General features: G+C 42.0%; 1 protein-coding gene across 1 annotated transcript in view; it reads right to left on the bottom strand.

Moving 5' to 3' along the window:
- QPCT (glutaminyl-peptide cyclotransferase) overlaps positions 1 to 5,888 on the bottom strand; it is a 116,008-nt gene extending 110,120 nt beyond the window's left edge. Inside the window, exon 1 of the mRNA XM_029594100.1 lies at positions 5,700 to 5,888. Within this exon, the coding sequence (XP_029449960.1) occupies positions 5,700 to 5,813 (114 nt within the window). The 5' untranslated portion in view covers positions 5,814 to 5,888. The remainder of the gene's footprint in view (positions 1 to 5,699) is intronic.
- Between the last annotated feature and the right edge of the window lie 7,747 nt (positions 5,889 to 13,635).

Below are 13,635 nucleotides of genomic sequence, written 5' to 3'. Positions count from 1 at the left end.
CAGTGCTCCTGAGCTGCTGGGCCCTGGGGCTTAACGACTCTGAACAGCAGAGTTCTGGGCAGGAGCTGTGGAAACAAAAAAGACATCAGTAATAAAGCCAAGAGGTACATATGTACCGTTTGGCATGAGACGTGCACTTTGCATCTCAATCAATGTGAGCATTTTATACCAAATTATGTGGACAACTATAGCAGCCTTACCATTTACAGGTGAGGTGAACTTACCAGCTCCAGCTTGCGTGGTGTCCAGCCACTCAGCCATTCCCTTAAACAGATCCTGTCCCAGCCGTTGGATGAGGCGCTCCCCCATCGGTGTCAGCACTATCGGAGAAAGGTCTCCTCCTGTGATCTGTTGTATATATTTGTTCCTGTTCGACACCTTTGTTTTCAATTGGGCCCTTATGTCACGTATCTGTGGGCAACCTGTTCCCCACTCTGCTTCATACCGCTGCACCTGGATATAACCTTGGCAATGGTACACCAGATCTGGCCCTTGGATGTCCTCGATGTCCTGGCCGCGCGGTTACCGAAGAGCATGACATAATGTTTGAGGACCCCTGTGATAATTATTTCATTGTCCCAATGCTCAACTTCAATGCCCTCAATGCCCTGTTGCCTGACTGCCAGAACGGGTTGCCACTTCCACTTCTGGAGAGGTGTCCTCCCTTTCCTCACTCTCACTCCCACTCCCCTCGCTTCCCCTCTGCTCTATCTATCCCTAGCCTGCTGACCTCCTCCCTCCATACTCGCCTGCCTATCCCTTCTCCCTTCTGCCATCTCCTATCCATGCCTATCTCTACTCCTGTCCCTACTCCTCCACCTAGCACTTCTGCCCTCGTCCTCCCCTCCTCTCCTGATGCCTGTTCTCTCTTTTCTTCCCACACCTCTCATGTGCTAACCTCTCCACTCCGCCTCACCAAACTCAAAGACAGAAAGACAAACACAACAAACTAACAAAAACTTTCACTCCTACAAAGACCAAAGACTAAGGGAAAGGGAAACAAGAGGACAATAGAAGACAACTTACTCAGGTAATCAGAAAAAAAGCTACTCTCATTAGACCACTCACCTACTCTCCTCTCCTTTCTCCAAATACCTGACCCACCCTCAAAGAGGCAGCTGCAGGAAGCCGGTAATATATAAACTGGAAAAATACAACGCCAAGCATAAATCAACACACGACGTGTAAAATGAGGTGCTGATGTAATGGGTGACACGATAATGTACCGCGCTTTGTGAACATTGCCTATGTGATGCGGTACACAGGAAATTAGCCTAACCACAACCTTTTTTTTTTTTTTTTTTAAATTGTGGGCACTATTTCTGCTACATTTATAGCAATTTGATGAATCTAGGCCTAAGTTTATACCTGAGGCAACAAAGGGAAAATGACTTGCCCAAGGTCACAAGGAGTGGTGGCAGGATTTGAACACTAGCTTTCCTGAACACTGCCCAGGCAAAGTCAAACTGTACCCAGAGGGTACCCCCGTGCCACTTTCTTCTATTCAAGTACAGTTTTTACATTAGGGAGCAGTGGGAAATACACAAATCTTGAGTTTTGCCTAACTAGCTATAAAAATTAGCTGGATAAATACTTTGAATACTGACCTCTTAGGGTCCTATTTATTAAATAGCATTAATGCACAGTAAATGCCAACAACAGTGCTGCATGCACATTAAAGCACTGTTAACATTAATAGTAGTGCCTCATTTTTTTCTCTTAATGTTGATTTTTGCAGTTAAACTTAAATGTGCCAATTAGTATGCAAAATAGTGCTAAGCTGCTCATTTAAATTGTAAGGCATTTGCATTAATGTGTTTGAATGCATAAGCATAACAATTAATGCAAAATGTAGTTAAGTTTTTGTATTAAATGTACAAGTTAACACATTTTAATGCATGTGCTATCAGCACTTTTACTATGCAATATCTAGTGGGGGGCAATTTTAAAAACCATTTATTTTATTTTTTATTTATAAAATTTATAAATCGCTTTCCAGGTTTTAAAATTAAATCTTCCAAAGCAACATACAACAGAGTTTAAAACAAAACAAAATAAAAACAATAAAATAACAATGCATAGAATACAATTACAGAAAAACAGTCCTACTGCTGATTCCAGATTAGAACAATAACAACATATAATTTGGAAATCATCAGCCAGGTCTTCAATTTACAGTGAAACAGCATTAAATTATTCCATCCCTGATGGACAAAGGAGGTTCATTCCTTAGTTTGGGTATAGTCATAGAGAACGATCTATTTCACAGCTTAACATGCCAAAAAGCTCTTATTGGTGGAAGCTGAAGCTGATAGCAGTATTGTGGACACACGTCTCTGATTGATGATTTCCAATACAGCCTTTGAGACATACGTGGAGGACAGGTGCCATGCAAGATATTAAATGCATGCGCCAATAGTTTGAACATACATCGTAACCTCACAGGAAACCAATGCAGTTTTACGAGAAGGGGGGCAGCAGATTCCAGTCTAGACCGGCCCATAACAATTCTCGCTGCCAGATTCTGAACTACCTGGTGCTTTTTTTTTTTATTAAAGCACCTTGAAGGCCCCAATGTATAGCATTGTTATAATCCAGAACTACGCTTACTACAGCATTCACCTCCGATTTTTAACGCTGCAAAGGTCAGAAACAGTTTTAATTGCCCATAGGTTGTTCGTAAAACTGCACTTATTTGATTTTCCAGAGTCCAACTAGCATTTAGCCTAACTCCTAATGACGTTCAGTAGTTGTAACCATAACTTATCGATGAAGAATTTAATTTTCTCCAATTTGGCTATTTGTAAGATCTCTGGATTTTTGGAATTCAAAACCAGATAATTTTCTCTTAACCAAGTACTGACTACAATCATACAGTTTTCAAGATGAAAGAGAGTAGCATCACTGTCCTGACCTAATGGGACAACAATTTGAACATAATCTGCATATATAAAAGAGGTAAAAACGAAAGATCGAATAATATTCCCTAACGGAGCCAAATAAACATTGAACAACAAGGGAAATAGTGAGTCTCCGTGAGGAACTCCACAGTTCACGCTCTCTAAATGTGAACAAGAACCTTGGAAAGACACCATATGCATCCTATTCTGTAAAAAAAACCAACCCCCCCCGTAGAAATCCATTTTAAGACAGTCCCTTCCAATCCTAAAGTTTGACAATGAGAGATCAGATACCATGATCCACAAGGTCAAAAGCACGCAACAAATCAAGAAATACTAACAAAACTACATTTCCCTTACCCAGGGCAGACATGCTTTTAGCCATGTGGAGGGTAAGCAATTTTCAAAAGAGTTCTTAATCTTGGGTAGAGAACTCTTTTGAAAATTGCCCACTCTACACATGGCTAAAAGCAGGCCACAATGCATGTACTTTTACTAGCAGAGTGCAGAGGTGTACCTGGGGGAGAGCTAGATTAGGGGAAGCAACAACATGCGTGGCTTTGCATTTTCAAAACTCTGCATGTTGTTTAATGTGGAAAACGTACCCGCAGAGAAAGCAGGGGCAAAATCTCTGAAGCGACTTTTTTTTCCTGAGACAGTTTTCAAATGGAAAGTCTGCTCGTACATTTTAAGAAACGGTGCAAAAATCTCAGCTAAAAGTCCCTGTGGACTCTGCAACTATGAGGCACTTAAGAAAACTGCCCCAATGCTCTAGGACCTTTAATGAATCAGGAATAGTGCCCCTTGTATGCAGGTTAAAATCCCGCACGGATGCACACAGTGAAGCACACTTTGATAAATGGAGTCCTAAAATAGGAGTGTTCAGGTCTTCCAGATCAAATCAAACTAGTGTTGAAGAGTGAAGGGGAGCAATCTGGATCTAATAGGAACTAATGTGCATGTAAGACTTTTTTTTTTAAGGGAAAAACAAAATAAGTGTGAAGCCAGAAGCTGCATACTCTGAAGGGTTCTGTTGTGCCTCCTGGGCTCCTTTACTGAATCACTTCTTGAGCGTTTCCTACCTACCACATGACTCAATTAAATTACAGCTTTCTACTGGCAGAGCAAGCTATAATCTTCAAACTGAGCTGCCTTGGGCCCCCACTGAATGTTTACATCTTTTCAGGCTAGATATTTATAGCTCTGGGCTACAACAAAACCATGTGCAAGAGACCTAGCTAATACGCATAGCATCATATCCCAGATTCTAAAATCCTTAACATTCTAGAAACAATTTCATTAAAATGGAGGCAAAGAGAAAACAATCTATCAATTTCTCACTCTTTGTAATACTCTTTGTAATACTTAAAAAAAAAATATCCTTAATGTTTTTCTTTATTTTCTGGAAAATGCACATCCTACACCTGCATTACTCAAACACATTTACCATTCAAAACTGCTAAAAATAAATCTACAGAGGTAAGAATTTATATTTATAAGGAATCCACAATCCAGTCCACTAAATGAAGGGGAATTGTAAAATACGATCAAACAATATTTAGCTAACATGATAGCTTTTGTTTTGTGAAATAACTTAAAACTGAAAAGTGGTAGAGTCCAGTTATTTTGTTTCTTTACTCTACCACTGTAAATATTTTTAGGGAGTAATTTTCAAAAGGATTTGTGCACATAAAGCCCAATGTGTGCACGTAAATTGTCTTCTGAAAATCAACCCGGGGGGAGGGGGATTATTTGGGGGAATATATGAGTGAAACATGATTTTGTGTGTACTTTTCCCTGCATTTGCAGTACATGTTCTGGGGGGGGAGGAGAACAGGTGGGGGAAGCATTGATTTATACTTTAGATTATCAAAAGACAGTGAATAAATCTTACACCTATTTGGCAGCAGGTGTAACTTCCTGTGCATATGTCCAAGCGTAACCAGCAAAACCCTGGAATTTTATGCAAGTGTCTGCTTAAAAAAATTCTGGCTAAAGTCTGCAGGCTGCTGAAAATGCCCCTCAATGTCAAAACAGGACATTTCTGTTTTGTTTAGTGATTCTTTTCCCCTCTGAAATGTGTATTTCCCAATAATACATTTCTGGAGAATTACTCTAAAAATAAAAGAACCCATATGAAATCTACTAAATAACAAAAATGGAAAAAGCAGAAACATGAAGTGTACACCGTCCCCATGCTTGTCAATAAAACAGTATGCAACTAGCACCATGATAAAAAAAAACCCAACACAGACAGCACTTTCACCCAAAATACATATTTTAAAAAAGGTCACTACTAAGATTTATTTCAAATAAACCATCTTAGAAATTTTTCTCAAGTTTTCATTTATCACCCTTATTTCCCTATGGAATGTGTTCACAAAAAGATTATGAGATGAGAAGACTAAAAATGTCCCAAAATAAACATGCTGGTGTTAGTAAACACAGTCTTCAAAATCTACTACTTGAATGTTTAAGCATAAATCTGCTTTTTATCCCCATTAGTTATCTATAACCACAATTTGACATACAAAATACAACCTCTAGGAACCCTGTCACATGAAGCAGACTACTTATTGCAATATTACATACAAGAAAGAAGCTTTCATTGGCACTTCATATTTATCATTTTAGAGCATTTCTCATCCTTTCCACAAGATGTCTTAACGCAGGCCTCAGAGACTTAAAATAAAATATCAACTGATCACTTTACTATTTCTCCCTACTTTTCAAACAAAAAACTGTGTGGGGAAAAACATAGTTGATCAAGAAAAAGAGAATCAACCACATCTGCCTCACCTTCTCTTCCGTCCACTGCAAACTTGCGCTGTGCCCATTGATCTGAGTCAATAAGATCAGCAGATAAACTGCCTGCGAGCAGAAGACGGATGCCTTGCTCCTGGCTCCTGCCATCTCTCCTCTGCCTAAACATCAGGCAGGCTCTCACTTGAGGATCGAACACGTACACCGTGCGCTCCAGTCTCTTCCACTGACAGCTTTTTTTTTTTTTTCGCAATGCTTTATTGAAGCTTCAACTGCGAACAGTAAAAGAACTAAAACAGCTTGCACGTATTTTATGGGATTTAAGGCAAGGGGATTAGTGAAGATTAGCGGCATTCAAATTTTGAAATAAAGAAGAAATATAACTATGATGATACGATTATGAGTTTTTCTTCTGAGAATCTATCATTTTTAAACATTTTTTTGTTATTGCTGTTTGTCCATTGCCACTTTGTCTTTCGAATTAGTAGACAAATTTAATTTTTTTTTTTGAAATGTGTTTGTTGTGAGCTGTTTTTAGAAATGTTCTTTGAATACTATTTCTAATACATAAGCTGCCGCACTGTAGTGCTGTTGTAGGTACTGGATTCAGTATGTCTTAGGGAAGCAGATAAATAAACAACTGTAATTATCAAGCCTTGTGTTGAACAAGGCTCTCCTTGAATTTATCTATACCGAAGGAATTAATAGCCTTCCCATTCGTTTCTTCTATTACGGCATTCCTTTCAACAGCCACATGAATCACTAACTCCTCACACATTGTCAGGCTTGACAGGGCCAGCACAATGTGTTTGACATTCTGAAGGTGTTTGTCAACTGATCTCACATATCGGATACCTGATTCACTAAGGGTTTTTCCCATAGAATCACAATGGGAGAAAAGCCTTAATGAATCTGGGCCATATGTGTTAACTCCGCATTCGCTGTCAATTCAACATAAATAAAACGGCACCTTTAAAGGCAGTGGCCAAATACTCCGCCCCACCTGTCAAACTGACAGCACCAAAGCCTGGTTTTTTTACAATAAGGCAACAACAAAGCAAAGGAACTGGTTCTAAGGTACACAGATTGCCCTGTCCACACACCCAGCTTATTTAAAAAAAAAAAAAAAAAAAATTATATATATGTACAGCATTCTGTAAGCAGCAGAGCAAGGACAGCCCATCTGGGTCAGCACACATTGCAGAATAAGAATCACAGTGACTTTGTTATATATTGGGAGAAAACAAGTTTGCTTATCATAAATGGTGTTTTCTGTAGATAGAAGGTTGAATTAGCCATTAGATGTAGGGTGACATCATCTGGTGGCAGCAAATGGATTTATGGCTCCAAGCTAGTAGAGCTTTGAGCTCTACTGTGCATGTGCAGGGGTTCCACTGCCTGCATTGCTTTGTGAGCCTCCTCAGTCTATACCAGAGCTATTCTAGTCATGTAGTCCAGTGTTTCCCAATCCTCTCCTGGAGGCACATCTAACCAGTATGGATTTCAGGATATCTGTAATGATTACATATGAAATAGGTTTTCATTCACTGGGTCACCAATGTATGCAGATTTGTCTTATACATATTAATTGTGGTAATCCTAAAAACCTGACTGGATAGGTATGCCTCCAGGAGAAGGCTGGAAAACACAGTTGTAGTTGATGCACCATAGCTGAATTGCATGGCTAATTCAGCCTCTATCTACGGAAAACATTTGTGTTAAGCAAACTTGCTTTTCCATCAATAAGCAGGGTGAATTGGCCATTACATGTGGGATGTCCTACAGTGAAGGTTGCAGTGGAGAATTTATTTAGTAAGCAGCTTGGTCCTCACCATGGATTATGGACTGCAGTGAGATCAGATTTTGCAAAACTGCTTGTCCAAGTTTACTGTCAGTTTTTGAGAGGTTAACCAGACAGTAGTGGGACGTAATGATGTGAATGGAAGACCAACTTGCAGCTCTGCAGATATCTTCAATGGGTATTTCTTGAAAATAAGCAATGGAAGCAGCCTTAGGGATGTGAATCGTTTTTTGACTATTTAAAATATCGTCCGATATATTTTAAATCGTCAAAAACCGTTAGGGCCACGATACAATACCAATTCCCCCGATTTATCATCAAAAAATCGTAAATCGAGGGAAGGGGGGAGGGCAGGAAAACCGGCACATTAAAACCCCCTAAAACCCACCCCCGACCCTTTAAATTAAATCCCCCACCCTCCCGAACCCCCCCAAATGCCTTAAATTACCCTGGGGTAGAGCGGCGGTCCGAAACGGCCTCCTGCTATTGAATCGCGTCGTCTTCAGCCGGCGCCATTTTGCAAAATGGCCACCGCAAAATGGCAGCGGCCATAGACCAACACGATTCGACTGCTGGAGGTCGTTCCGGACCCCCGCTGGACTTTTGGCAAGTCTTGTGGGGGTCAGGAGGCCCCCCCAAGCTGGCCAAAAGTTCCTGGGGGTCCAGCAGAGGTCCGTGAGCGATTTCCTGCCGCGAATCGTTTTCCGTACGGATAATGGCGCCGGCCATACGCGTATGGCCGGCGCCATTTTCCGTATGGAAAATGGTGCCGGCCGGAGATCGACTGCAGGAGGTCATTCAGCGAGGGTTCCTGACGACGCGATTCAATAGCAGGAGGCCGTTTCGGACCGCCGCTCTACCCCAGGGTAATTTAAGGCATTTGGGGGGGGGGGATTTAATTTAAAGGGTCGGGGGTGGGTTTTAGGGGGTTTTAGTGTGCCGGTTTTCCTGCCCTCCCCCTTCCCCTGATTTAGCTATGGACCGCCACTGGACCCCAGGGTAATTTAAAGCATTGGGGGGGGGGGGGGGGTTCGGGGGGGGGGGGGATTTAATTTAAAGGGTTGGGGGTGGGTTTTAGGGGGTTTTAGTGTGCCGGCTCACGATTTTAACGATTTTCACGATACTTTACACACCCAAACGGCAACAATACGATTCCCTCCCCCTCCCAGCCGAAATCGATCGTTAAGACGATCGAGGACACGATTCACATCTCTAGCAGCCATAGCTCTCAAATTGATGAACCTTTACAGAATCTGTTAGTTGCAGTGTTGAATGCACTCAGTCAGCCAAAGTATGCCTGATGACCACTACTCCTAGTCTGTTGGGGGTCATGAGATGAATATTTGGGAGGTTTTACTATGTTGAGTTTGTTTCTTGAAATATGCTAAGGTCCTTTTACAGTCCATGTGCTTGGGGAAAAAGAAAGAAGGATTGATTGGACAGCCAAGATGACCTTCAGCAGAAGTTTCACATGAGTTTGGAGAATCTATCCTGTAGTGGAAGAAATGCATGTATGGAAGACTGTGGACGAGAGTTTGGAGTTCATTGACTCTCCTATCTGAAGTCACTTTGATGAGGAACACCACCTTCCATGTCAAGTACTTTAGAGAAGTTGACTCTAATGGCTCAAAAGGAGGTTTCCTTAGTTGGGAAAGGACCACATTCAGGTCCCATGGAGCAGGTGGCTTTTGTACTGGAGGCTTGACATGCCATAGACCACCCATCCTAGCGAGCGAAGACGAAGCAAGACTGATTGTACCGCTGCCTTGCAAAGTTCTTCCGACTTTGCGTGAATCAACCAGTTGTCCAGGTAGGGATGCATCAGTACTCCTTCCCGTCGTAGACTCGCGGCCACCACTACCATCACTTTGGTGAATACACGTGGAGCCGTCGCTAGGCCAAAAGGAAGTGCACAGAACTGGTAATGTTCTCCTAGTATCATGAACCGTAGAAACTTTTGATGGTGTTCTTGAATTCCTATGTGAAGATAAGCTTCCGCTAAGTCCAAAGAAGCCAAAATCTCTCCCTTGTGGACGGCTGCAATTACGGACCTCAAGGTCTCCATTTGGAATTTTGGAATTCGTAAGTGAAGATTGACCTTCTTCAAGTCCAATATCGGACGAAAGGAATTCTCCTTCTTCGGAACCACGAAGTAAATGGAGTAACGACTGGTCCGACGTTCGGCTGATGGAACTTCCCCCTTTTTTTTTTTTTTAAATATGGGTCAAGGTAGGACTAAAGTAGGAGAAAAGTGACCGGCCCACCGGTAAATAGTCTCCTCCACACCCGGCTAGCAGCCAAAATCTCCGGGTATAAGGCTTTAGGGCAACGCCCTGCCTAGCCTGCCTGAGAGAAAATTTTTTTTTTTAAGTCTGTGTAAATATTTTAATTGATCTAGTCAAAGGTAATAGAAAAGAAATTTAAATGAAACCAAACCTGGTTATACAAGTAAAAGTTACACTTAGAAAGAATCAGGACCGCAGGTCATGCCTCTGCATCTGCTGGAGTCAGAGAGATACTGAAGAGGACGCAGGTGGCACACCAGGTAATTAAGAGGGGTGCCTTTTTTCAGTTGTCTCTGACTCCATCTGCTGGAGGGGGGGCATAACCCAGCAGTCTGGACTGATTCTGGTACGTACAGGGAACAAGGATTATTTTTCCCTATATGCATCACTTTGCACTTGTCCACGTTAAATTTCATCTGCCATTTGGAAGCCCAATCTTCCAGTCTCGCAAGGTCCTCTTGCAATTCATCACAATTCAGTTGAGATTTAACTACTCTGCATAATTTTGTGTCATCTGCAAATTTGATCACCTCACTCGTCGTACCCCTTTCCAGATCTTTATAAATATATTAAAAAGCACCGGTCCAAGTACAGATCCCTGAGGCACTCCACTGTTTACCTTTTTCCTCTGTGAAAACTGACCATTTAATCCTACTCTCTGTCTTCTGTCTTTTAACCAACTTGCAATCCACAAAAGGACATTGCCTCCTAACCCATGACTTTTTAGTGTTCTTAGAAGCCTCTCATGTGGGATTTTGTCAAATGCTTTCTGAAAATCCAAATACACATCTACCGGTTCACTTCTGTCCATGTTTATTCACCCTTTCAAAAAAAATGTAGATTTGTAAGGCAAGACTTCCCTTGGTTAAATCATATTGGCTGTGTCCCATCAAACCATGTCTATTTAAATGTTTTATGATTTTATTCTTTATAACAGTTTTCATGATTTTTCCCAGCACTGAAGTCAGGCTCACCGGTCTATAGTTTCCCCGATCACCCCTGAATCTGTTTTTAAATATAAGGGTTACATTGGCCATCTTCCAATTTTCAGATACATCAGATGATTTTAATGATAGGTTACAAATCTTTACTAATAGTTCTGAAATTTCATTTTTTAGTTCTTTCGGAACCCTGGGGTGTATACGATCTGGTCCAGGTAGCATTTTAAGAAAACATGAGTGATCAGACAAAACATTTTATTTTTAATGTGTTTTAAATTAAATTAATATGCATTACAGAATACCACAATTATTAAACAAACCATAGCAATAAAGGAAATAATAAAATGGTCCTGTTCAAAAGTTTTCGTACCCTTGAATGTCTGAGCTAATATACACTCAAGTTGACACTCACAGATTGAGATGGCAATGAAGGGTAGGTATCCACACTTGTGCCTTGTTTGACTATAATTAGTGTCTGTGTATAGTCAATGAATTTCTTTGAGAAACCCTTGTGCATTTCATCTAGGGCTGCACTGACTTTGGTGTTACTGAAACATGGGGAAAGCAAAAGAACTGTTAAAGGATCTGCGAGTAAAAGTAATTGAACTTTAGAAATCAGGAAAAGGATATAAAATATCACCTGCAATGTTGTAAATCATATGACTATCATGCCGCCTTTTTTCCCATTTTTGGATTATAAACCACATTCACCAAAGGGTGGATTTACTCAAAAAGTTACTGATTTCATTCCAATAATAGAATGAGCTCTACTTTATTTTACATTTCCATTAGTGACTAACATCTCTAAAGTTCTTGGTATTTTCATTATGTTGTCCATGGTCCTCTAACTCGTTTGTGACCTATATTTTCCTCTACTCAATCTGCAGTGTTAAAGCAAAGGGTCTTTATTTTGTTTTCATGAAATCTGGGACTCACATTGTATATAATACTTGTATGTACACTGCACAGATATATGAACAGTTAACAGTAAAACTCATCCTGTACAAAACTGGACATATGCTTACATCAATTACTTTTAATCCTTTGAGCAGAACCCTTGCAACCATCACGTTGGCAAAGACTACAAGTTATATCAAGCATGCCGCTGTGTAAACTCTTCCTTGAGCCCAAGTCAATACTAGAAAATGAAGAAATAAGTTGATTACTTAGAACGATGAGAACCTATCATTATCCATATGATTAAGGTAAATTTTATAACAGGCCATATAAATAGGTGGGCTGTTACACGCCCAAATTTTATCAGTTTTCAAAGTGAAATTATGGTAATGGTTCTACAATTGCACCTACTATTTGGTGGGTATAGTTTTGCTGAAAGAATGTAGGCATGTAATTTTTTTTAAATCAAAATGTGTGTTGGGGGGGGGGGGGGGGGAAGGAAAGGGAGGAGTCAAGAATGTAGAAGGTTGCATGACTTCAGGCAGCATTTCTTGTGGCTGCTTTTTTTTTTTCCCTAAACATTTTGGGGCGGATTTTCAGAGCCCTGCTCGCGTAAATCCGCCCAAAACCGGGCGGATTTACGCGAGCAGGGCCCTGCGCGCCGGGAAGCCTATTTTACATAGGCCTCCCGGCGCGCGCAGAGCCCCGGGACTCGCGTAAGTCCCGGGGTTCTCTGAGGGGGGCATTTCGGGGGCGTGTCGGCAGCGTTTTGGGGGCGGGTACGGGGGCGTGGTTACGGCCCGGGGCGGTCCGGGGGCGTGGCCGCGCCCTCCGTACCCGCCCCCAGGTCGCGGCCCGGCGCGCAGGAGGCCCGCTGGCGCGCGGGGATTTACGCCTCCCTCCGGGAGGCGTAAATCCCCCGACAAAGGTAAGGGGGGGTTTAGACAGGGCCGGGCGGGTGGGTTAGGTAGGGGAAGGTGAGGGGAGGGCAAAGGAAAGTTCCCTCCAAGGCCGCTCCGATTTCGGAGCGGCCTTGGAGGGAACGGGGGTAGGCTGCGCGGCTCGGCGCGCGCCGGCTATACAAAATCCATAGCCTTGCGCGCGCCGATCCAGGTTTTTAGCAGATACGCGTGGCTCCTCGCGTATCTACTAAAATCCAGCGTACTTTTGTTTGCGCCTGGAGCGCAAACAAAAGTAGGCTATTCGCGCGCCTTTTAAAATCCGCCCCTTTCCCTATTACTTTTACCTGAAATAGAGGAAATGTCAAATTTGAGTTTGACCTACGGTCTTGATTCCTGTGACTCAGCTGTGCAGGGAAGCATTCCTGGAGAAGGTTCCGGTTTGTGAGGTGGCAGCAACTTCCATTGCCATGTCCAACATGGGAAAGCATGACCAGGCTGGAGAAGAAATGCCTCTTACTCGTCCTGATTCTCTACCACTGATCCACTGCTCACAAAATCTGAGTCCCCGAGGAAGCTCCTTGCAGCACAACACCTCTAAAAGACGAGCTGAGGGATAAAAGTTTGCCACAGGAGGAGCATGAATGCTGGTGGGTTCAGTGGAGGTCTAAGGAAGACTGCCAATTGTAGACTTGGAATGGTAAAGTTGCAACAGAAGTTGCCTCTGGATCCCTTTCTTTCCTGCTGCTGCCTCCTCTGGTCAAGCTCCCTGTCATAACTTTGAATTTGTTATGGGAAGTATTGGTAAAGCAGGACTCTTCCCTTAATGTTATTTCAAAAGAAATATCTACTCTTTCAGAGTTTGTAAAATTATTGGCTAAAAAAACAAGTTGGAATCCAGGGAATTTAATAAGAAAATTATTGAAATGCATGAAGAAATAAAGAAGCTTAAAGTTGTTAATGACTCATTGGCTCAAGATAAAACATTAATTTACAGGCATTTGGAACAACAGGAAAATCAGGTTAGGCAGCTGAATCTTTGCTTTACAAATTTCCCTAGGATGCCTCGTACTGCACCAGAGGAAATTCTTAAAAAAATATTTCATAGAGGTTCTTTCCATTCCTGCCTAGGCTGTTCCACTTCCAAAT

This window comes from Rhinatrema bivittatum, chromosome 3 (assembly GCF_901001135.1).
Source record: "Rhinatrema bivittatum chromosome 3, aRhiBiv1.1, whole genome shotgun sequence".
In the NCBI taxonomy this organism is placed as follows: domain Eukaryota; kingdom Metazoa; phylum Chordata; class Amphibia; order Gymnophiona; family Rhinatrematidae; genus Rhinatrema; species Rhinatrema bivittatum.
This window is presented reverse-complemented; position numbering and strand designations above follow the sequence as displayed.